General features: G+C 41.9%; 1 protein-coding gene across 1 annotated transcript in view; it reads left to right on the top strand.

Moving 5' to 3' along the window:
- The window catches only part of FBN1 (fibrillin 1), a 239,417-nt gene that overhangs the window by 21,935 nt on the left and 194,005 nt on the right, over positions 1-23,477 (top strand). The window contains exons 2-4 of the mRNA XM_074366079.1: positions 8,731-8,813; positions 10,895-10,993; positions 20,317-20,412. Coding sequence (XP_074222180.1) covers positions 8,731-8,813; positions 10,895-10,993; positions 20,317-20,412 — 278 coding nt within the window. The remainder of the gene's footprint in view (positions 1-8,730; positions 8,814-10,894; positions 10,994-20,316; positions 20,413-23,477) is intronic.

Here is a 23,477-nt window from a genome sequence, read left to right as displayed (position 1 = left end):
GGGAACTGCCTTTGCAGTTCTCTGTTTCCTTAGCTAAGGAGGGCTGAGTGTGTGTGTGTGAGATATGGTGACAAATTCTTTGACTCTTAAGATCTTGGGCTATTACTTTTGATCAGCACAAAGTCCCCACAAAAGCACAAGTTAGGGTATACTGCAAATGAAATTGTGGATGCCACACCCTCTCTGTGCTGCCAGTCCTGTTACCCTGATCAGCAGTGGAAAAAGCTTCCTTTCAAGAAGTGCATCCGGACCAACCTCTCAGGGCCGCCTGGTGAACTTTGTGACGGTGTCTTTAGGAACTGGCCACCCATGCTGGTTCCATCAGGGACTTTGATCAGTCATAACAACGTGCCGTGAGAAAATACACGGAGACCTTTGTTGAGTTGAGTTGCTTTGGGGATTTTTGGTTTTGTTTTGCTAAAGAAGTAAGTAGAATAAGGTAGTCGTATATGATTGTTTTCTCTACATTGAGTTTGTATTTTCTCAAAGGAAATCTATTGATCCCTGAGTTATAAACATTGGTAACATTACTCATCAGAATAAATGAATGATCAGCATGTCCACAAAATAACCAAGGCATGAAACCATTGTACATGAATGTTTAACTGCTTGTTACCTTTTAAATAGGCATGAAATATTCTTCCTTGAAGCAGATTAATTTCTAAGAGCTAGTCTCACTAGTAGACAGTCTTCTGTGTTGGTAGCATTTACAGCTGGCCTAGTTATCACACCGAAGAGATGGGATGAATCTTTGTTAACGGGTTTGTGCTTACTGAGGCCTTTAGTCTGTGTTACCTTATGTGCTTCTGAATGGGCTCCAGAATATTCTAGGCACAGCAAGCATTGTTTCCCTGCTTGAGGAACAATTAGACTGGGATCAGAGGGGCTGGGGGAAGGTTTCACAGATAAGCATTTAGACATATAATTATTTAAACTATAGAATTACAATATAGTGTATGTTGGTTTTGAGAAGTATGTCTGAAATTGTGTTGGTAGGTTGAAACACAGTGGCTTAATCAGGGAGGAGGGATTAACATGATGGGGGGAGACAGAATTAGACAGTCAGTGGGAAAGACAGAAGAGCTAATATGAAGATAGGAGGAGGGAGGAGGGGGTGTGTGCATGAGTGGAGGCTGAGTGGGTGAAGAGGAGGAGTGGAGGAAGGTGGAAGTTGAAGGTCAGATATGATGAGAGTGAGCAGGGAGGATAGGCTTACCTGGTAGGGATCTGAAGCTAACAGTGGGATCTTTACTGTTTGAGGAGAGTAAAGGTCCTGCTCTGGGTTGTAGGAGAACAGGATGAAGCGTGGTGAACGTGAAAAGACGCTTTGCTCCATTATCCTGATGGAATAGAGAGGAAATAGGAAGCCAGGAAAAAGGTGTGCTATTAGTCCAACAGTGAAACACCAGGATTTGGACAAGGAATTTCCTAATGGAGTTTGAGAATCTAAGAGGAATTTCAGCAGCGGGATGAAGTAAAACTAATGAGCCCTCTTAGCAACTCAAAGGAAGCATCCAGTCATAGCTCAGATAGTCCCCTTGGACAGAGCTCCCCCTGAATGATGAGGCCAGATGCCCTGGTTCGGGGCTCCCTTAGCTCCCCAGGCAGACCTTGATGTCAGTGTTTTGCTGTCATAGTAATATGCTCTGCATACATGTCTATCTTCTTCCGAGAGCAAAGACTGTGTCATGGTCATTTTGGGGGGAATGTAACAGTTTATTTATAATTGCATGGTAATAGCATGCAATGCATGGTTACTTTTCCATAAACTTTTAATTTTAGAACAGTTTTAGATTTACAAAAAATCACGAGGGTAATACAGAGAATTCCCATAAACTCGGGACACAAATTCCTCTGTTGTTAGCCTCTTAGACTAGTTTGATGCATTTATTACAATTAACGAATCAATATTGATATATTTTTGTTAACTAAAATCCATTCTTTATTCAGATTTCCTTAGTTTTTAACTGGATGTCTTTTTTTTTCCTGTTCAGGATCCCATCTAAGACACCACATTCCATTTAGTTATCATGTCTTCTTAGGCTCTGACAGTTTTGCAGACTTCCGTTGTTTGTGATGACCTTCATAGTTTTAAAGACTATTGGTCAGGAATTTTGTAGATTGTCCCTTAATTGGGATTCTTTGGGAAGAAAGTCACTGTGCCCAGCCCACATGTAAGGAGTAGGGAGTTAGGCTTTGCCTCCTTGAAGGCAGAGGTATCTACACAAATTATTTGCATTTTGCCAGCACAAGAGATTTATCTCTTCTTTCCTGTTTGTTTATTCATTTATTTATCCGACTGGACCCGTAGACATTTAGTTGATCCTTTGGATTATAACCCAGCACTGCTTTTGTTACCTTTTTGCTTAGGTGGCCACTGGGAGCTCTTCATTTGAATTCTGTATCCTTGACTTGCCCCCATCATTGTGGGTATTTTTTCCTGCTTCGACACTTTCTTACTTTCCACTTTCTGTCACCAGAAGATGCTCCAGGCTTCTCTTGTGTATTTCTTGCTCAGCCCTGGGGTCAGTCAGGTGTCCCAGGAACCCTGGCTCCTTTTACTGGAGAATGGCATCAGGAAGCAAGATCTGGGTGTGAAGTATACCCATCTTAGTCACTTTTATTTCTTATCTAACATAGTGCCTAACACAGAATAGACTCTCACTAAATATTGTTGAATGGCTTTGTGCTTGTGAACAAGGTGATTATTCCCGTGCCCTGTTGTGTGCCCAGCAGTGAACTTACTGGCTGCACAGGAAGATGAGTTGTGTGATCTCGAATACCTTGAGTTTGAGGTGGGAACAGAACATTTGATTCTAGATGCCCTGAGAGTAGGACCTAAAGAGAGAAAAAGAGAGGTGGGGAGAAAGGAAGGGAGGGGAGGAGGGAGAAGAAGAGGAAGAAGGGAGGGAAGGAAGGCTTGAAAAACAGACAGACCTGGGCTTTGGAGGAAAGGGTAATGGAGTCACTAATCTTCCAGAAATGGGAGACAACAAGAAGGGGATAAAGCTCCTTCAAACGTGACTATGAATGGTTCTTCTTTCTGTTCCTTTTGAGATCATTTTTATTAAGAAAAAGTGCACGAGGTGGGTTAGAGAGGTTGACTGGCTGGCTGGCTTCGTCTTCAAAGGAGAAAACCAGGATTGTCGGTGTCCCAGCCAGGGCTGGCCCAGACGATGCAGAAGTGAGTCCCTGGGTCTGGAGAGCCCAGCTGAAGCTTGAGGGGACCACGGAAGCTGCCTTCACTGCTGGGGTTGGAAGTTTCATCACTTGGTTTGTTGTGACTGGCAGATGGGCTGGGACAGTCACGCGTGGTGTTCATATCACTGCTAGGAGATGTGACCTCTGCCTTTGGCTGCAGCTGCAAAGAGGGCCAGAGTAAAGGGCCGAAAATGGGGGGGGGGGGGAGGTGGCATTTGCAAGGCTTGTTGGAGTAGTGGATCCCTTTGGCAGATAGTACTCATGGTTTTTCTTTTCACCTTGATAAAACAATGTGTCAAAGAACAAATAAAATAACGAGGTGTGGCTCACAATATACGTAGCTCATTTGTGTATTATAGGTTTCTCAGGATTTATTGCATTTTTGATAGTCAAAGTTATAATTATTTTAAAACTCTGGAACAGTGTTACTTTGAGGCATGTTACATGGGCAGCTGGGCACCCTTCATTAGGTGGGGGCATTGCCTTTTTGAACCCCCTCCACACTTAGACCCAAGAGGACTAAATCATAACTTTTCTCCCCAAGGATCCAAAAAGCAGGCAACACATGGAGCAGGGTCTATCTTATGAACCTTACCTGATGCTTCGTATTCTCCTTGCCCAAGGATTTCTCGCTTCACAGGCTGAGAAACTCATGCACATGAAATAAGAGCCCCTTGGATTTGTTTTTACTATTCCGGTCTTGTCTGAAAAGGAGTTTGCACGTGGGATAGGAAGCCGAAAGGCTCTCTGGCTGTAAGAGAGGCCAGACTCACAGAAGAGGGTTCTGGCTGTAGAATGTGGACACACTGCAGACATCTTGCAGAGAGGCCAGTTCTTGCCATGATGTGGTCAGACGTGGTAGAGCCCAGCTGTTTGCTCCATTGAGAGGGCCTTCAGCTCGCCCACACAATCTCTGAGTGCTGTGTCTGAACTGGCTCCAAACAGCCAGCCTGCTGCGGCTCACCCCTCCCCCAGAGTCATTGGAGTTGGGTTGCTGCAGAGCACAATATTCAAAGCAATTGGTGGGAAAAGTGACAGAGAAAGACTTAGCAATGAAAAACCTATAATCTACAGCAGTAAAGTGGAATATAAACATGTCTCCCTGTTTCCCCTGTGAACTATTAGGATACAAGTAAAAAACAATTTATACTTTATCTTTTGTCTACTGATGGACATTTTGTGATTTTTGTTACTCATGCCACCATGAATGCTACTGGCTGAATATTATCTTGTCCTCTGAATCCATCTTTGCCTTAACATAGGGACTTAGGCAGTACTCCGGAATAAGACCTCCTGAGTTCACACCCGCATTCTTTACTTCCAGTCTGTGGGACCTTGGCCACTTTCTTTAACCTTCCTCAGTCATAGTTTCCTTGCTGTAAAAGACAGTAATAATAGAATTTAGCTCAAAGGTTCGCATGAAGGTGAATTAATATATCTTTAGCACTTAGTATATTTTTTTACCTTTGAATTTAACCTTTGATTTACTGAATGCTACTGCCACTTGCCCAGAGCTCTAGCTCTGACTTTTTTTTCGGTTGTGGGTTGGTGGGCAGGGCTGATGAAATGAAAAGGAAGAGGAAGAGGTATGAATGTTACACTTTGATTTACACACAAAAAGTAAATCGCTTCATTAAAGATTTGTCGTCTTTGTTAATGCTTTTTGCACTGAAACCTGAGTTAAATGTTTTGTAATGGAAGTATTCCAGCGTGTCTACTTCAGACTTTACATGTCTTAGTGCTTTCCACCTTAAATAAGACATTCATTTATTTCTAGAATTAAAGCTGTTTTTTTTTTTTTTGTCTATGTATAAAGAGAGCAAATGCCACCCAGCTTGTTTGAACCTATTCTGTTAGTTTGCAGTTCTCAAGACCAAAGTCATCAGTGGAGAAATCTTACACCTTTCTAATACTTTGCACTAAGCCACGAGACATAATAGTATGTAGTGTCATTAGAGAACGAATGGTAATGAGATGAAAGCAACTGTCATTTGAGGATGTTTGTTGAAATTAAATCATGTATTACTTATTATAAAGGACAAAGTTATTAAACTCAAAAAAGTCAGAGCGTGCAAACAAAATAAATCATAATTCAACATTCTATAAAATTCTAAGAAATCCAGTGAAATGAAAATGAACAGTACGGACTGTTTCATTCTGATGAAGCAGAAAGTACCCTGTTTATGAGATATGTATTTATATGTATATATATTCTTTTTTCTGATTCTTTTCCATTATGGTTTATTACAAGATATTGACTATAGTTCCCTATGCTATATAGTAAATCCTTGTTGCTTATCTATTTTGTATATAGTGGTGTGCATCTGTTAATTCCATACTCCCAATTTATCTCTCCCCACCCCTCCCTTTTGGTAACCATAAGTTTGTTTTCTATGTCTGTGAGTCTGTTTCTGTTTTGTAAATAATTTTATTTGTATTATGTTTTAGATTCCACATGTAAGTGATATTATATAATATTTGTTTTTGTCTGACTTTACTTCACTTAGTATGATAATCTCTGGGTCCATCCATGTTGCTGCAAATAGCAACATTTCATTCTTTTTTATAGCTGAGTAATATTCCATTTATAAATGTACCACATCTTCTTTATCCATTCATCTGCTGATGGACACTTAGGTTGCTTCCATGTCTTGGCTGTTGCAAATAATTCAGCTGTGTACATTAGGGTGCATGTATCTTTTCAAATTAGCATTTTCTCCAGATACATGTCCAGGAATGGGATTGCTGGATTAAATAGCCCTATTTTTAGTTTTTTAAGGAATCTCCATACCATTCTCCATAGTGGCTGCACCAATTTACATTCCCACCACCAGTGTGCAAAGGCTCCCTTTTCTCCACACCCTCTCCAGCATTTATTATTTGTCGAATTTTGGTGACAGCCAGGAAGGTCATACTTTTAAAGTAAAATTGTTACTTTAAATAAAAGATGATGATCAAAGTATGACAGCACATATTTTAAAGGTGAACGGTTATGGATGGGCATTAATTGAGAAAGCAAAAAAACTCTCTCTTCTTCAGATCCTCATCTCTTAAGGCAACCAGTTTTAACCATTTCTGGTTTTAGTTCTTCTCATATTTATCCCCATGACCATGTTCTGTGCTTGTGCTTCTGTGTCTGGATTTAAACAGTACCTGCTGACTTCTTGCCATGAGAGATGGGGTCATAGCTCACTTAGATATATCTATACCTTATACTCTGTCTTCTTCCCATTTTAAAAAAACAATTATAGAATGACTTTCAGTTATTGATATTTGAAAACATTGTATACTTAAAACTGTATTCCTTGGATCAACTGTTTTATTCCTCTCCATACCTTTCTTTCCAACTTGCTTCTGGATTTATGACCCATGAAGGATTGAAACATTTACATTTTGTTTTATAACCATTGTAAATTGTGACATCGTCCATGTTTTGTCTGTAGGTTGATTCAAAAGAAACAACAAAGAGTGTCTTTATTTCTGTGATTTTTCAAATACCTTGGAAAGCCTTTTGAATATCTTGCTTTGTAGAACTAATGGCTGCTTCTGGACTCTTTTTTTTTTTTCCTTAGCTTTTTCACCCTGCTATATGTGAATGAATATTCCATAAATACACTCATTCTTGTCAGACAATATGTCCTGCTTTTTGTTTGAAAACATGGTTGCTCCAACCACAGGACACCCTACAGAGGCTCAAGGGGTCCCCTGAAGCTATTCCAGGATTTGGTCTGGGGTTGAACTGGATCCATTGGAGTTGTTGTAATGGGCTGTTGCTGGTGGGAAGGTTGGAAGTGGTTGACTTCGGCCTGGATTGGCATTTTAGATTGAGAGAAATTTTATGAAGTTTGGAAGGTTTGCGTGTCCCCCTGCCCCCAGCCTTCTCTCATGCCTTTTCCTCTTCCCTTTCCAAAATTCTGAGTTGCCCTAGGATGTTCCGGGCACTCTGAACTGAAGTTTGGGGCACAACTGTATTACAAGAAGGACCAAGGATTGAGAGCCTTTGGCTTAGAATCCCTAATAAAGTCTCTCTTCCTTAATCACTTCTGGTTCCTCTGGCTGAGTAGCTAATTTAGGGCAGATGACTCCACCATGCTGCTGCTGCTGCTGCTTCTGCGGCGTGTTCCTTGTCATTTTCATATGCAGGCTTTTTGTGCTCATTATTTCATCTGATATGTGTACACGCAAGTGATGTGGACAAGGCAGACATTTCATTCTCCCAATTGTAGAGAAACTAAGGCTCAGAGAGGCCCTAAGGTCATGCACATGTTAAGCCTCTCTCCAATCATTTTCTGTCTAGCCTTGGAGAAGCCCTGGGCTGTTGAATATTTTGGTCCCCCTCCCTGGCTCCTCCATTCTTCTTCCTACACTTTTCTTTCTGACCTCAGCGTCAGTTGGTCTGAAGAGTGCATTTTGCCCTGCAGAGTGTTCCAGGTTCTGTGGGGCTATAAGAGGAGTACAGGGCAGGGCAAAGACTTTACCTTGCTTCCCAGTCCTGCACGTGGTTAACGTAGTGAGTTCAGAGGAGATGCAGGAGGGCTCTGTGCATGTGCAGGGAGAACGTGCGAGCGCACCTTAACTGAAAGTACGTCGTAGCTCTGCAGTTGTGTTTAAAGGCTGATGCTTGTGCGACTGCAGTGTTTAGACCAGCAAGCCTTGGGATAGCTCCTAGTTTGTGAAATTGATTGTAAGACATTTGACCTGCCTTATCATCCCCTGAACTCCAAGAACTAGCATCAATATTTAGGCCCTCAGATGTGGCAAGGTGAAAGAAATTTTCTTTGGGATTTCTGTGTGTTCCACCCCCTGCCTTCGTTTCTCATGTAAAGTTAGCTTTACTCAGTTGCTCTCTTAAATTGTTGCATATGGATCATCTGGACCCTGAATGGATCACAAGTGGAAGCTTTGCTCTAAGGCGTGTGACTAACTGTCTGTAAACAAGAAACCCAGAGTGACATTAACTTTATTTTCCTGTAACTATGTTTCCAAACTTTGGCTAAAGAAATATTTACATCTTTTGGCTTTAATTTTTCCTGACTAATGTCAGAGTTTGCATTCCTGTAATTCTGGTGAAAGGAAGAATGCGGTCACATTTTAGAGGTGAGCGGGACCATAGGAAAAAATGTATACAACTTCAGTGAGTAGAAATCTAAAATCATATGTTCAGGAGATTTTATGATGATTTTTAAAACTATATTGGTAAGTTTATTGTTTCAACTAGACTCACATGGCTCCAAAATTTTTGTATCTGTGCATTGTGATAGAAAGCACTGGATTTTGTGTCTCTGGTTTTTGTTTTCTTGGTGTGCGATATGCATAGATGATATTAAGCATATCCTGATTGGTATCATTATGTTAAAGTGTCCCAAACTGCTAAGCCAGCATTGAGTCCCATGAGTTTACTCTTCTTGTCTGCAAAGTTTCATACTGTTTTAGTAACTCAAGATTTTTTTCCTTTTATTTGGTCATATACTACTATTTTTTTTTAACTGTGGAATTCTTGTGATTGAATTTTTTTTGTTTTTATTTCAGACCCAATGTCTGTGGATCACGTTATAATGCTTACTGTTGCCCTGGATGGAAAACCTTACCTGGTGGAAATCAGTGTATTGTCCGTAAGTAAATAGATAACCTGTCATTTTTTCATGTTTTTTGTCTGTTGTTTTGGTTGCATGGTGATTCTTAGTATTTGGTCCTTTGTAACTGTTTACCATTGATGTATTTATAGCGGAGACTTCCAGCTAGGAGATTTTCCTAATTTCTCTGAATCCAGGTTGGGAACTATGTTAACTTGGTCACACCACTGTTACACTTTAATTCAGTAACTTTCTTTAGAATATTTCTGAGATAGAGGGAACAGGGCCACGGATACTTTGATCAAGGTTTCAAGTCATTGCATAGGTTGTTCCTGGCTGCATGGACTATATAATCACTTTGATGAGGTTTTGAAAAAAAAAAGTTTCTCATTGCTGTTTTCCTTATTATAATTTCTAACTTTGTTGGCCACCCACAAATCTACCCAAATCTTGTATGTTGAATTTGGGTGGTCGAGGCCAAAAGCAGACCTAAGTTTAGATAAAGGGGAAAGGAAGCAGATGGAGCATCAGATGGAGATGAGGGGAAAGACTAGGGGAAGAACTCAGATGGTACCAGAGATGCCTTTGTTGCCCCAGCTGCCATGGCAACCTCCAGATTCTCATCCTGTCCCACAAATGGTGAATGACAAACCACATGCCAGACATGGTGCTAGTTAATGGAGATCCTAAGTCAAATTAGTTATGGCATCTGTCCTCCATGAACTTTTCCAGGGTGGTGACTGTAAATGATGAATTTACAGGTGAATTACGAAATAGTTCTCAGTTTTCAGAAAACTCATTACCATAATGGGGAAATTGAAGACTGAAAGGACCTTAAGGGAGCACTTAATTCCCTCTTCTCTTTTGGCCGTGAATGGTCTGTGGAGAAGAAGAGATTATTTCAAACAACATTCTCTTGGTGACCTGGAAAAGTGAATCCCTTTCCCCATTGTTGATTTTGACTAAGAGCAGCTTATTCATTTGGCTCATTGTGGTTTATTTCAAGATCTAAATTGAATCACTAGAGAGGGATATAATGGTATTTGGAGTTTTCTCAATGAATTTGACAACAAAACCTGAAAATTTTCCTAGTGTTTTGTAGAATCTCTGAGAAATGCTGACTTCGGGTGTTTAAATAAACGTGCACAGGATCCTTTGACACCTTATTTTGTATGGTTTTCAGTCTCTATCCTAAGCTCTTCTAATGCTTCAGGGCACTTTCTGTCAAGGGTATTCTTTTTAGCCTTGCATATATCATTTGCCTCTTGCAAGGCTGTGGAGGAACTTGAGGAAAGGGTGATGCCTATGAGTATAAAAAGTAGTGACCGACCCCCTAGTCTTCTGAAAAATATAAACCATTTGCCATTTAAACTTATTCTTTTGGTCACTAGCAGAGCATTTGGTACCAGTAGGATATTAGTCTTTGGGTGGCATGAAAATGTTACTACTTTTCTAAAAGACGAATGGCTTCCTGACAGTAGAATCAATCCTATTGAAGTGGATTGCACACGTCTCCTCCCACACAGTTTATGTAATTCACAGCAGGATAAAAGTTGCTGTGTAGATCTTGTGTTCTCAACTGGCAGGGTCTGTTGTAGGAAGTGGTCTTAGCAGAGCACAGTATGTTTATAAAAATGACTAAACAGTAAGCATTTACAAAAAATAGGCTCCCAAGAATACTGCTGCAGTTTTTCTATCATTAAATCTTAAAGTTAATATAAAGATAGAATATACATATATGAAATACACACACACACACACACACACACACACACACACACATACACATACACATACATATATACATGCAGGATTTGTGTTTGTTGTGTTTCCTCTTCATAGGATATCCTGGGCTTTTTGAAAGACTAAAAGCTGTGGAATAAACAAAGAGAGGCTGGAGAACCACTGAGATGGATAAGGCAGTTACCAAATCTTATAGCCCGAGTTTATTTAGTCCAGCAGATTTGTTTTACAGATGAGGAAACCTAAGGTCACATAAGTCATGATGGCACAGTTGACAAGGAAGCTGATAGCCCCGGTCTCCCCACTTGAGGATTGGGTCCCTGTAAATCACCATGTCCTAAAGCCATGTGCTAACAGACCTCTGATTTTATTCACAGCCATTTGCCGGCATTCCTGTGGGGATGGATTTTGTTCTAGGCCAAATATGTGCACTTGCCCATCTGGTCAGATAGCTCCTTCCTGTGGCTCCAGATCCAGTGAGTATAACATGTCATTATATATAATATTATTTTATGTGGTTATGCCCTATTTTCTCCTAAATTTGCTTTTGGCTTTTCTCTTGCCTGCAATACATTTTTTCATTAGAACATCTGCCTTCTCTGTTCTGCCCCGAATACTTGGAATGGTTTTCTTCAATCTGGCCTCTCATTTCCCTTCTTCACTTTTTATAGGGAAATTACCTATGGGACATAGTTACTATGAATAATCCAAAGATTATGGCTTCCTTCTGTGTAAGCATCACCTTATTCATCTGTGTGTCTCCAATGTAAACACCATAAAAGATGCTCAATGAAATGAGTTGTTAATGAACATTTTTGGCTCAAGAAAACTAGGCATTCTTCCTTGTGGTACTGCAATAAGAGTCTGATTAAACACTTTTTACAACCTGAGATCCCGGCCTTTGCAAGAAGAAAATGTAAGCAGTCCTTATGGCGGTTCCTGGGGGTGATTTATCGTGAAGCACAGACGTGTTTTCCCTTTCAGAATTTTACCGCTTTGTTCATTCTGTGATGCCAAATGAATACACGGGCCATTATTCAGAGCCTTTGCTTGCTTGTCCTCTTGTTTTTTTTTTTGTTTTTCAATGTAGGGTGCTTAGCAGTGAATTAGGGGAAATGTGGGGGTTGGGAAGGAGACGCGTCATTGGTTGTTTTTAAAAAAAAAGTTGGAGTTCATGTCTATAGAAACAGCCCCTCAGCACCTTGATCATCTCCAAGGCAAAAATCTTAGGTTCCTTTTCCATTTCTCATTTCTGGTGAGAAAACACACTCCTCTTACAGTGCGTTCTAGTTTTGACAAGTTTTTGTTTTTTTTTTAAGAAATGTTTTTTAAATAGACTTCTTTATCTCTTTTGTTAGTGGAGATACTGGGGATTGAACTCAGGTCCTCATGCATGCTAAGTATGCGCTCTGCTACTGAGCTATACCCACCCCATTAGTTTTGACAAGGTTTTAAGGAGAAAAGTATTGCAGAATAAGCGCTTTCTCTTTTGTCTATTGCCAGTAGAGACTTCAGCATGATCAAGATTTGTTACCTGTTAAGAGTCCTAACATGTAACCATGGCTCTCATAAATCAGTTAACAGGAGGGGGCAAGTTGTACAGAGTAGCAGACCCTCTTGGTGCCCACTCACACCTTGGCATTCATGGGTGAACGCAAGTGACTCTGCCTGAGAGCTCTGTCATGTTTTTGTGGCCAGGGAGCATGTGGGGCAAGCTGGAAAGGCTGAGGGGGTTATTGGCCCTAGAAGCACCTTTTAACCAATGATGCAAGGAGAGTGTTGGATAAGCTTCCTTGTCTCCCAGTTTGCATAACTGTGAGATACGTTCTGCACTGTCTTCTGAAGTATCCTAGTGGCTTTGAGCCCAGCTGCCCACAGTAGGAATAGGCTTTATAATGTACTTTATTAGCTTCCTTCTCTTTCCTGTCTCACTTTCCCAGTCTCTTACCAGTGTTTCCTGAAGTTATTTCTAAAATAAATGACTCAAATTTGAATTTGTCTTGGAATTTGCTTCTGGTGGAAACCAAACAGAGACAGGCTAGTACTAAATCGAGACAGTTGCAGATCAGGATAGAAACTGCCCTAGGGGCTGGGACTCATTGGCTTATTGCAGTGAGTGGGGCATGTTCTTACTTGATCTCAGCTTGGTTTTTAAGGTGTGTCCTCCAAGCAGCAGTAGGTTCATTCTACATATCAGGAGCACCTGAGCTGGAGACATAGGACAAGGCGGAGACATCAGTTGGCCGTACTCTCGAGAACGTGTCAGATGTTTCCATCTCTATCAGGATGACCTCCAGGGTGCTTCTGAGGAGTGAGAGCCTGGGAGTAGGGAACAAGTCTACATACCAGGTTGGGAATAGAACCATCCTTCAGACTGGTCCTTGGACCAACCAACAGCACTGCACTCCTTTGAGGAAAGAAAATATAGCCAGATGGCAAAACTGGGTATCCAGCTGGAAAGGTCTTCAGTGATAGTGTGAGATGCTGATAATTTAGTCAAGTAAAAGTCATGCGATGTGGAGAAATTATATTAAGGGAAAAGCTGTGGTCCTAGTGGTCTTCACGCTAGCAGTGAGATAGGAGGAAGGTAGTGGTAAGGTCCTGTGGGCTGGATGAGGGGAGAGGCTGAAGTCTAAGGCATCTGGGTGGTGCTCTCTGAGGAGGTCTGGGTCCATCTATGGTACTCGGACACTGGGTGGAGTCCCCAAGCAGCTTGTGGATGAGAGTAGTGTGAGGGGGTGGATCTGGTTTCATCAGAGTTCTTGAGACATTTGGAGCCTTTAAAATTATTGGCTTGGACTCTACCTGAACTCATAATGTCCAGATGGCTAGATGGCAGAATGTTTTAAATTAAGGGTAGCTGAGGATGATCGGAATTCACTTCTGATCTTTTGAAGTTGTGTTCTGGGGAACAGCTCTGGCATCCTATGGAACTTCCTGGCCAGGGTGTGGTAGATGATAAGTGTGGACAGATCGCTCTGCTAACTCTCCTGCTGACAGAAGGATAGTCCAACTCAGTGAAATGTCTGCATTTACTCCCCGTGGTTCTTCTGGGAGGGAGTAAATTGAGACCATTTTACCAATACTTCCCACAAGAAACTGTATGCTTGTTATGTGATGAAGTCAAGGAGGTCTAGGCAAGTTGCAGCACCTCTGAGGCTTGAGTTTTCTCATTTGAAAATAAAAAGAATGAAAGGAAGGTTTTTCTTTCAGATTGTTTTCAACTTATGTCCTGTGACTTTTAAAATAGAAAATGACCTCTTAGCGGCCTGAATGAGAGATTGCATTTCCAGGAAGTCCAAACTGCCAGCCAGCAATTCCTTTGGACACCAGGAAGTCATGGCTTCCCTTAACCTATTGGGAGTCTTGCCACCGGTCATTTGAGGCCCCAGGGCAAAAAAGAGGATCGGCTAAACCGAGTCAGCACAGTGGGTTTCCTAGGCTTCAGCTCCAGGTCTGTTAGGACTGTTCTCTGCTCTATCAGTCTCTGAGGCTAAAGGTGGATCCTTAGCAACCCTCATTCTCATAAAGCCCTATCGTGGGTGACCGATCTATGAATTTATTCCAACTCTTCTTAAATATATATAAATATAAACTAGATTATCTTCTTAAATAGTATGCAACATGTTATTATAAAAGCTGTTCCCTAAATTTCATATTTTAGACTTTGGAGATCAATTTCATGCTCATCCTGCTTTATTTTTTATGCTTTCTAAAAGGATTTAAAAAATTAAACTTGAGATAATTGCAGATTTGCATTCAGTTGTAAGAAATAACACATAGAGATTTCTCCTGTGTTAACATCTTGTGAAACTGTATCACAGCCTCACAGCCAGGATACCGACGTTGATACAGTCGAGATGCTTGATACGCTTCCATCACCATAAGGACCCTTCATGTTACTCTCTTATAGTCATTTCCTCCTACGGTCTCCTGAATCCTGACAACCACTAGCCTGTTCTCCACTTCCATAATTCTGCCATTTCAAGAATGTTATACAAATGGAATCGCATAGTGTGGAGCCTTTTGGGACTGGCTCTTTTCATGCAGTGTGACTCTCTGGAAATTCATCCCACTGTTGTTGTCGTAGATATCAGTGGTTTGCTCCTTTTTATGGCTGGGGAGCTTTATATGCTGTGGCTGTACCATGGTGTGCTTAGCCATTCACCCATTGAAAGAAATCCGAGTTCCTTCGAGAAAGTTTGGTTATTCAAACAAAGCTGCTGTGAACAGCTTATGTACAGGTTTTTGTGTGAACAAAAGTCTTCATTTCTCTGGGATAAACGCCCAGAAATGCAAATTCTGGGTTGTATGGAGGTTACATATTTAGCTTTTTAAGAAACTGCCAGACTGTTTTTGGAGTGGCTTTACCATTTAACTTTCCCACTAGCAATGTATAAATGACCCAGTTTCTCTGCACCTCACCAGTCACTAGTTTTAATTTTAGCTGTTCTGATAGGTTGATAGTGATAGCTCATTGTAGTTTTAATTTGGATTTTTCTGCTGGCTTATGATGTTGAACATCTTTTCATGTGCTTAGTTGTCACCTGTCTATGTCTTTTTGAGTGAAATGTCTCTGTGTCTTTTGCCTAGATCTTTGATGGATTCTTTGCTATTTTGCTATTTTGAGAGTTCTTTAATATATTAAAAACTAGCCTGTGGTCAGATATGTGATTTGAAAACATTTTCTCCCACTCTGGCTCTTGCTTTTTCATATTCTTAGTAGAGCAAAAGTTCTAAAAGTTGATTAAGTCCAATTTATCAATTTTTCCTTTGATGGAAGAAGTCATGCTTTGGGTATCAAGTCTGGGAACTCTGCATAGCCCTAGATCCTGAAGATTTTCTCCAGTTTTTTCCTAAAAGCTATAGAAGTTTACATCTCACACATAACATCTGTGATCCATGCTGAGGTACTTTTTGTATGAGGTATGAGGTCGAGCTGATATTAGTAGGTGTCCAGTTGCTCTAAGCACTGTATTCCTGAAAGGCTGTCCTTCATCCATTGAATTACTCTTGCACTTCTGTCAAAATCAGCTGGGCGTATTTGTATGGGTCTGCTTCAGGGTTCTCTGTTTTATTCCATTGATGTGGCTCTCTCCCTCCTCTCAGACCATACAAGTCCTGATGACTGCACCTACATGGTTAGTTGTGAAAACTGAGTAGGCTGATTTTTCCCACTTTATTCTTCTTTTTCAAAGATATTATTCTAGTTCCCTTACCTTTCTTTCCATATACATTTTAGATTCATCTTTAGATTCATCTTGTCTGTATCTAGAGAAACATCTTTCTAGGATTTTGTCAGGAGTTGCTTTGTGCCTGTGTCTCAATTTGGGGGTACTGACATCTTTGCTATTTGGAATCCCTTGTACTTGGATAGTTTTATCATTTTCAATTTATGTCGGTTCAGTTAGAGTTTGGGGCACTGATACTCCCAGCACGAATCCAAGCTCTAAGGGTGTAGGGAGGCCATGGGAACAGTTGTAGAGTAGGGTGTTTGTGAGTTTGAGCAAAGGTGGTGCAGCCACGTGCTGCAGGCATGAGGACACTCAGCGGATGGGAAGGTGGTGGTGCAGCCAGCCTGGAAGAAGTAACCCTTGGAAAAGTTTTCCAGGAAAGTGTGAGATTTATCTGGACAGGCAGGAGAGGAGTGGATAGAATCTGCTCAGACTTGTCCACAGAAACAGCTGAGTTCTTTGCTTTCTAGTCTGGCCTCTATGGAAGTGCCTTTATCACTGCTATCATGTGACTTATCTTTCTTTGGACCTTTTCCAGCTCTGCTAGTTTTTTGTTTTGTTTTGTTTTGAGATACTTTAATGAAGTTGCTCTTTTGAATGCTGTGTCTTTAGGCGCCGCAGGCTGTGTGTGCACTTAAGGAAAACGTCATTACTGTTACCTCTCCCGCTGAAAATCATTTTTGTCCTGCAATGACTCTGGCTGTCCCTGTGGACTGCTGTCTCAGGTGTAGAGTCCAGGAGTTAGTCTAGCTGTTTAATTTGTCTTGTACTTTTCCTAGTGCCTGAGTTAAAATCACATGTCATGCAGATGATTATTTGCAAATTGCTCCCAAGGATCGTTCAGCCCCTTGCGCCTGCCAAGATAATGGAAGTTTTCAGACTCATTCCCAATCTAATGCAGCCCAAAGAAAATCATGACTTGAGGTAGAATCGTTGCTTTTAGGCCTAAGTGCCAGCCCCGCGTCTCTCTTGTTCCAGCAGCGTGCTCACGTTGTTCTCTTCTGCTTGGTTATTTTAAGAACTGGTTTGTGCTGGGCTATCATCTAGAGAAAGTGTCTTTGACTCTTTCTGGTGCCCGGCAAACTGAAATGACTGGCTGACATCTCCTGGAATGAACATATAAGTCGTTTGAGACTCCGTATGGATACAGGTTAATGGCAACATTTTCTGTTAGTTCTGGGATGTAGAGCCCTACTTGAAAGCCTTTGAGGCTGTCTGCCCATCTTCGAAGGGAAGTCCTCCTTGGGGCTGCCTGCATGTCGCAGCACAGGTCTGTGCACTGACACTCGAACTCCCCTAGTATTTTCAGTCTCTGGTAAAATGTTAACGCAGATGGAGTTGAGGAATATATTCAGACTTGAGGTACTTAGAGCATCATGTGGGTTTAAGTGGAGCCCTTACTTACCATTTGGCTTCTTCAAGAGATGTAGAGCTTGGTCTCCTAACTGACAGACATCTGGAATTCCTGGTCACATCAGAGGAAGTTTAGAATGTGCATCAATGGCAGGACTCAACCAAAAATAAAGCCAGTTTGGAACCAGTTCCTGCTGTGTAGTGACCCTACATCTCTAGTTCCTTTCATTCCCCACAGAAATCCTGAGTGATGACGCCCACCTTTAGGAAAATATTTTTTCTCCTGAAGATCTAAGACTCACAAAGAATGTGAATTTGGTAAACATGTTTGTGGCAAAGTGGGTGATTAAGATCCTGTTACCCTTTGGCCCAAAGATCATGATTCATTGGTTTATTTGGACCACCGGGCTAACCATGCCTCATTGTGCCACAAGTCTGACCAAGTGGCTTTGTTTTTTAAAGAAGAAAGAGTATTTTAAGCTGGAAAAAGTTCACCTGAAAGATAGGGTTAAACAAAAAAGTATAAAAGCATATCAGGGAGGTTTTTATTATATTACATTTAAATGTAAACTTACCATTCTTCCCAGAAAGAATTCATTCTGTTTTTCAATTTGAACAAATAATGTAAAGTCACTCTTTAAACTACTGTTAGCTTCTTTATCTCAAAGTAGCTAAATGGCTTTGTTGCTTATGTGGGAATGGAAATTAGCTCTTGGCATGAACCGCTTTAGTTGAAATCAGTTTGTGGGCTGAGTCCCTGTGCTGCTTGACAGATGACATCATTTCCTGTGCTTTTCCCAATCCTCACTGTTTTGCTAAGATAGGATGAAACTAAGTTTAACTTCAGATTTTAAAGCAACTCTACACCTTTTCCTGACCTACTTAGAATATTATCCAAGTTTTTCACCGAATCATTTCTTTTGTATACTTGTAAATAGTTTTCTAGTTAATAGAGCCTTTTGGCTGAGACGTTTTAATAGAATCCTAGGAGCCTAAAATAACAGTTTGTTTTAATCAGTTTCCTGGGTTGGTTGATTTGTATCACAATGCTCCAGCAGAGGAGTTATTTCTGTTTTCTTGGGGAAACCAAGATAAAAATATTTTTAATAGCCACCTACTTAGTGCTGCGTAGTGCTTGGGACACAGCGGGCAACTATGCAGTCTCAGTGTTTGAGCACAGCTTTTGATGTCATTATCATGGAGCGTGAGTTAAGCAAACAGAAATGAATTTAGCAAGGTTCATACAGCACCTGCAAACAGGCAAGGGATGCTCTGAGCACTGACGGGGATGTAATTAATATTCATGATGCTTCCCAGTCCCCACTCTCATGATGCTTTTAGACCCGTGGGCTGCGGATAGGAGAAATAAATTTAAAAAAAGATAGGTTTGATTATGTAATATACATCTCCAAAGAGAAGTGTTAAGTATTCTGGAGTCAGAAGAAGTGGAGAGGAAGGAGAGAACAGAAATCAGAAAAGATCAAAGGAAAGAAGCAACGTTCGCTGTGGGTCTTGGAGCGAGGGGGGACTTCAGTATTTGATGAGAACCGTGTGTGTGTGGTATGTTGGGGGTTGCGAGTCAGGGACAAAGAGACAGGTTAAAGAAGAGATTCTACGAAGAGACCAGCACAAACAAAGCGCCGGCCTGTGGTGCGGCACTCAGTAGGAGCTCAGAGCCACTTGTGGAGTGAATGATACATCCTACGGCCCAGTCCCTGATCTGCTGTATTAGGAGTAGGCAGAGGAGCCCTGAGAGGCCCGTGGGTCCATCCTGAGGAGGGCTTTGAATGCTGGTGTGGAGGAGGTTCTTCATACAGTGGAGGGAGGGAGGGGGCCTTTGATGGTGTTTCAGGAAGTATGTGACATGTTCTTGAAAAGGTGCATCACTTTCAACTTGACTTAACTCGGTGGTGCTCTGTGAGGCATGGTGAGTTTTGGGTTCTGGCACATTCTTTTCCCTGTTGTCATGCCGAGAGGTTTGTAGCTCCTTATAAAAATGGCCCTTTCTCCTGCAGTCAGCAGCCTCTTTGGGATACTGAACTGAGCATCTTAACGCAGGATGCTGAAGAACGTGGCTACTGCGAGCAGTCCTTTCCCTGCTCCTGGGAGAAGGTCTGGCCCCTGTGCTCCAGGGAGGCTGAGCACAAGAGCGAGCATGAGCAGCTAATTGCTGCTCTTACGCTGAAGAAGGGCTCCTCTGCTCCTTATGTAACATCATTGAGCCTTTTTCTTTAGGAATTTACTCTCCCCGCTGGGAGAACAGGACAGAGTAAGCCAACGTTCCATGCCCGATCCTGGCCTCCCTACATAGGGATGTGTCAGCAATGATGAAGGCTTAATTGGATCAAGTCTTCAGCCTTCTCCGAGTAAGGTAGTTAATTGTTTCTAGAGGACTGAGGAACAGCCTGGGGTTTGGAACGTGTTCCTTCAGTTCCTAAATTACCGAAGCGGAGGCAGCCTAAACCTAGAGGCACCAGAGCACACGCTGTGCGGTCCTGCTCGCTCACAGGTGTCTGTCACTCCGGCTCCTTCTAGCGTCTCATTGCCTCAGGTCCCAGTCAACCTGCCCGTGGTCGTCCTGCCCCAGGCGCTGAGGCTCTCACACTTCTGTAGGTGACAACGTGATAAAGAGTGGATTTCAAACACTGTGGGTCTTAGTTGGTTTAAGGTTACAGTTTAAACAAGCAGCTCTTTCTGAGCCAAGTCCACTGTCTCCATTATCAAAGTCTTATTATTAAGTGCCGGGTAGGGATTTTCTCTTCTTTCTTTTTGCTGCCTCCAAAATTTCTCTTAACAAAATCTCTTGAAATTTGTCACTCTGACTGTTTTCCGGCGCATCTACCTGGGACTCTGAATCTTTTAACAGGAAAGTATTGCCATTGTCATCTTGTCTCATTTAGTTAGCTGAGGCACTGCTTTCTTGTTGGTATAAATTACAGAAATCACGTTGAGTGGTTAAATTCTGCTAAATTAGGGAAGTCATTTAGTGCTATTAGATATCGTAGAAACAATGACATTGCGTTGTAAATGATTTTATGGACACAAAAGATAACATGCTTAGCATTGTCAGTTTATTTTTGCATAAATATATAGATCTTGATAAACCATTTTATTTTCTCTTCAAATCACTACAAATCAACTCCTATGAATGATTGCAATCTGTGTCCTTAAAGTGCAAAGCTAAATCCGTCTCTCTTTTTTTCCTTTTCCAGTCCAGCACTGTAATATTCGCTGCATGAATGGAGGTAGCTGCAGTGATGATCACTGTCTGTGCCAGAAAGGATACATAGGGACCCACTGCGGACAGCGTAAGTAACCATAGTCATAAGTGGTCTAGGTGGTAACCTGTATAGACAAAGAGAATACAGAGATAAGTGCTGGTGGGTTTTCTTTGATTACCTGGGACACGGCATTTTTGCAGATATCCAGTCACTCCTGTTTGATTCATTTTTCTTTCACTCACCTCCACCATCCTGTTTACCTCACCTCTGGTTTACAGTTACCACCTGAGGTGTAGAATCCTTGTTCATTCTGGTTGCATCCCCTCCATTTGCTTACTAAACATCTGCATTTTCAAGAAGTATCTCCAATAAAGTATTTCAAAACTCAACGTCACCTTTCACGTCCTATGTCTTGATGAGTGGTGTCTGGGTCTCTCTAGTTTCCCAGTCTAGATTCTGGTACTTAATACTTAGCAAGCTGCTGGTCAGTGTTGGTTCGTTCATAAACACTGTTTACTGTGTGTCTACTCTGTATCAGTCCTGGTGCTTTGTGATGAAAATTCCCTTAAAAGAGCTTATGGTTTTATTAAACCAAGATGAATATATATACTCTGCAGAAAATTCAGATAAGTTTAAAAATTTAAAAAATAAAATTATCCACAGTCCTGCTGTTCCAGATATCACCTTCTAGTCTTTAAGTGCATATTTGGTACATGAAGTTTGTATTCATAATTGTAGTCATAATTTTTCATAGGACTTTTCACTTAATATTTTGTTAGAAGTATGTTCCATGTTATTAAACATTTAAAATACATTATAATGGTTGCATAATACTCCATTATATGGATGTTTTACTGTTTATGTAGTGAATCCATAATGATGAGCGTTTAAGCATGTTGTTTCTAATTTTTGCATTGTATATATATTTGCTGTGATGAATAATGCTGTGATAAATAGACCAAAGTTTGGGTGATGCCATCCTGACTGCACACTGGCAATGCACAGAGAATGACGACTGAGTTTTTTTGCAGCCCACCGCAGTAGCATGGAGGGAGGAGAGGTAGGCTAGCCTCCCCGGTGTGGGAGACCCTTGAGCGGAGTGTTAAGGGATGGGTGGGAGTTGACTTGTCAGATGATGGGAGATGGGCCTCTTGGGCAGCTGGCACAGCATAGGCCAAAGCACCAGAGCAATGTCAGAGCATGGGATATTGGACGTAGCAGGTGCTTTGATGTTACCGGAACTCAGGTGCTGAGGGAAGTGATGGGAAGGGAGACAAAGTCAGAATGGAAGTCATGGACCAGGTCTGGGGTGCCTGTACCATGTTTTCACCCAGTGCAGAGCCAGGGAAGGGAAGTGAGACAACAGCAGCCAACAGCGTTCATCTGTGGAGTTATTTACTCTGTTTACTATATGCTGGGCACACTTTGAAACTCTTTTCATGGATTAGTGCATTTAGTGTAGCAACAGCCCTTTGAGTTAGAGGACTTTATTACCCTCTATGTAATGATGAAGCCGGGGCACAGGGACTGCAGTAACTTGTCTCCGGCCGTCCAGGGAGTAACTGTTAGAGTTGGGGTTTGATCCCCAGCAATCTCACTTCACAGCCCATGCGTTTAATGCTACAGTCCTGGCCTCAAATGCTTCACCTACAGCATTTTACAATGAGAAAGATGACTGTGGCCACAGTGCAGAGGCTGTACTTGAAGGGGAAGACACAGGAAGCAGGAAGACTAGTATTAAGGTGCTGGTTACAGAGGTGGTAGGATGGGCATGGGTTCAGAGGCATTTTCAGAAGGGGATCAGGAGGAGCCGCTGTGCACCTTCCTGTTCCCTTCGATGCTCCCAGCAGGAGCGGAGCTCAAAGCCCGGTGCACAACAGACACTCAGGTAACCCCTGCAGAATCAGAAAACCTTTCCTAGACTTCAGTTTCCTATTCTGTGAAATGGGAGGGTTGGCTTAGGCAAACTCAAAATTTCTTTTCTGCTTAGACCCCCTTCATCCTCCCCTAACTGTAAATTAAGAGGCAAATCAGAACAACGATTATACAAAAACCTCCTTAATTTTGTGATTCCTGCTGTAATTCTTGGCTATAAGGGGCTGTCTCAGTTCAGGTGCTCTGATCCTGACAGATGCCAAGACAGAATCAGATGCACAAGAGATTTATTGGGGGGAAAAGCCTGTGAAGAATAAAGAGTCAGAAGAGAGAACCTTCAGACCACCAGGGAAATCAGACCCCTGCAGAAGGAGAGAAGGAAGGGAAGACTATTACGATGGTGCAGAGGGAGCCTCAGACTATAGTGCGAGCCTTAAAGAAAGCCTTGGCCAGGCTGATAGGGAGCTGGGTATAAAGGCTGCCCGTCAGAGTAGTTTCGTACTGGGCAGACACTCCCAGTCTCCAGTACCCCACCATGCTTAGTCGCTGGTTGGTAGCATCCAGGAGAGGGTGTCCTTGGTGTGAACATTGTAGTGGATCCGAAAGTGCAGCCACTGGGGGCTGTCAGCTAAGCTCCTCACGGTAAGTTTTCTTGGAGGGAGATCTGAGTGGCTTAGCTCCGTGACTGCTACACAGGCACAGGAAAAATGTGTGGGAAATGCATGAAAGAGGAGTGAATTTAAATGGAGGTGTTGGGGAAACCTCACGGAAGAGTGAGGTTTGAGCTGGGGCTTGGAAGAGTGGGTGGGACTGGCACATTTGGCAGGGACAGCCTGCCACCCTTGGGTAAAGATGCCTAGAGAGAGGCCATGCCACAAGCAAGTGGCAGGGAGTTGTATAGAGAAGAGTTGTTCAGGGCGTGAGCTTTCAGATCTTATTTTAATGCCTTTCTTAACAAGTAAAATGTCCTTCCCTCGAGGATCTCTGGACATGCCAATATTTTCCACATTCTGTCATGACACTCAATTGGGTCTTCATCCTGGTGTGTAAATGACCAAATGTCAGTATTCATTTTTTGTCATTTGCAGTTAATTGTGCAATTTAACATGCTGCGTTTCGAGGGGCCAATCTTGCCCCTCATGAGAGCCTTCTGGATGTTAAACATAAATCATATGCGAAGGAGTCAGCTTACTTTTTTTTTTTTTTGATACACTTTTTGTTGTTGTTGTTTTTTGTTTTTCTGGGGGGAGAGATTATTAGGTTTTTATTCATTTTTA

The sequence above is a fragment of the Camelus bactrianus genome, chromosome 6 (genome assembly GCF_048773025.1).
Source record: "Camelus bactrianus isolate YW-2024 breed Bactrian camel chromosome 6, ASM4877302v1, whole genome shotgun sequence".
In the NCBI taxonomy this organism is placed as follows: domain Eukaryota; kingdom Metazoa; phylum Chordata; class Mammalia; order Artiodactyla; family Camelidae; genus Camelus; species Camelus bactrianus.
The sequence above is the reverse complement of the archived record's forward strand: the minus strand, read 5'-3'. Positions and strand labels throughout refer to the sequence as shown.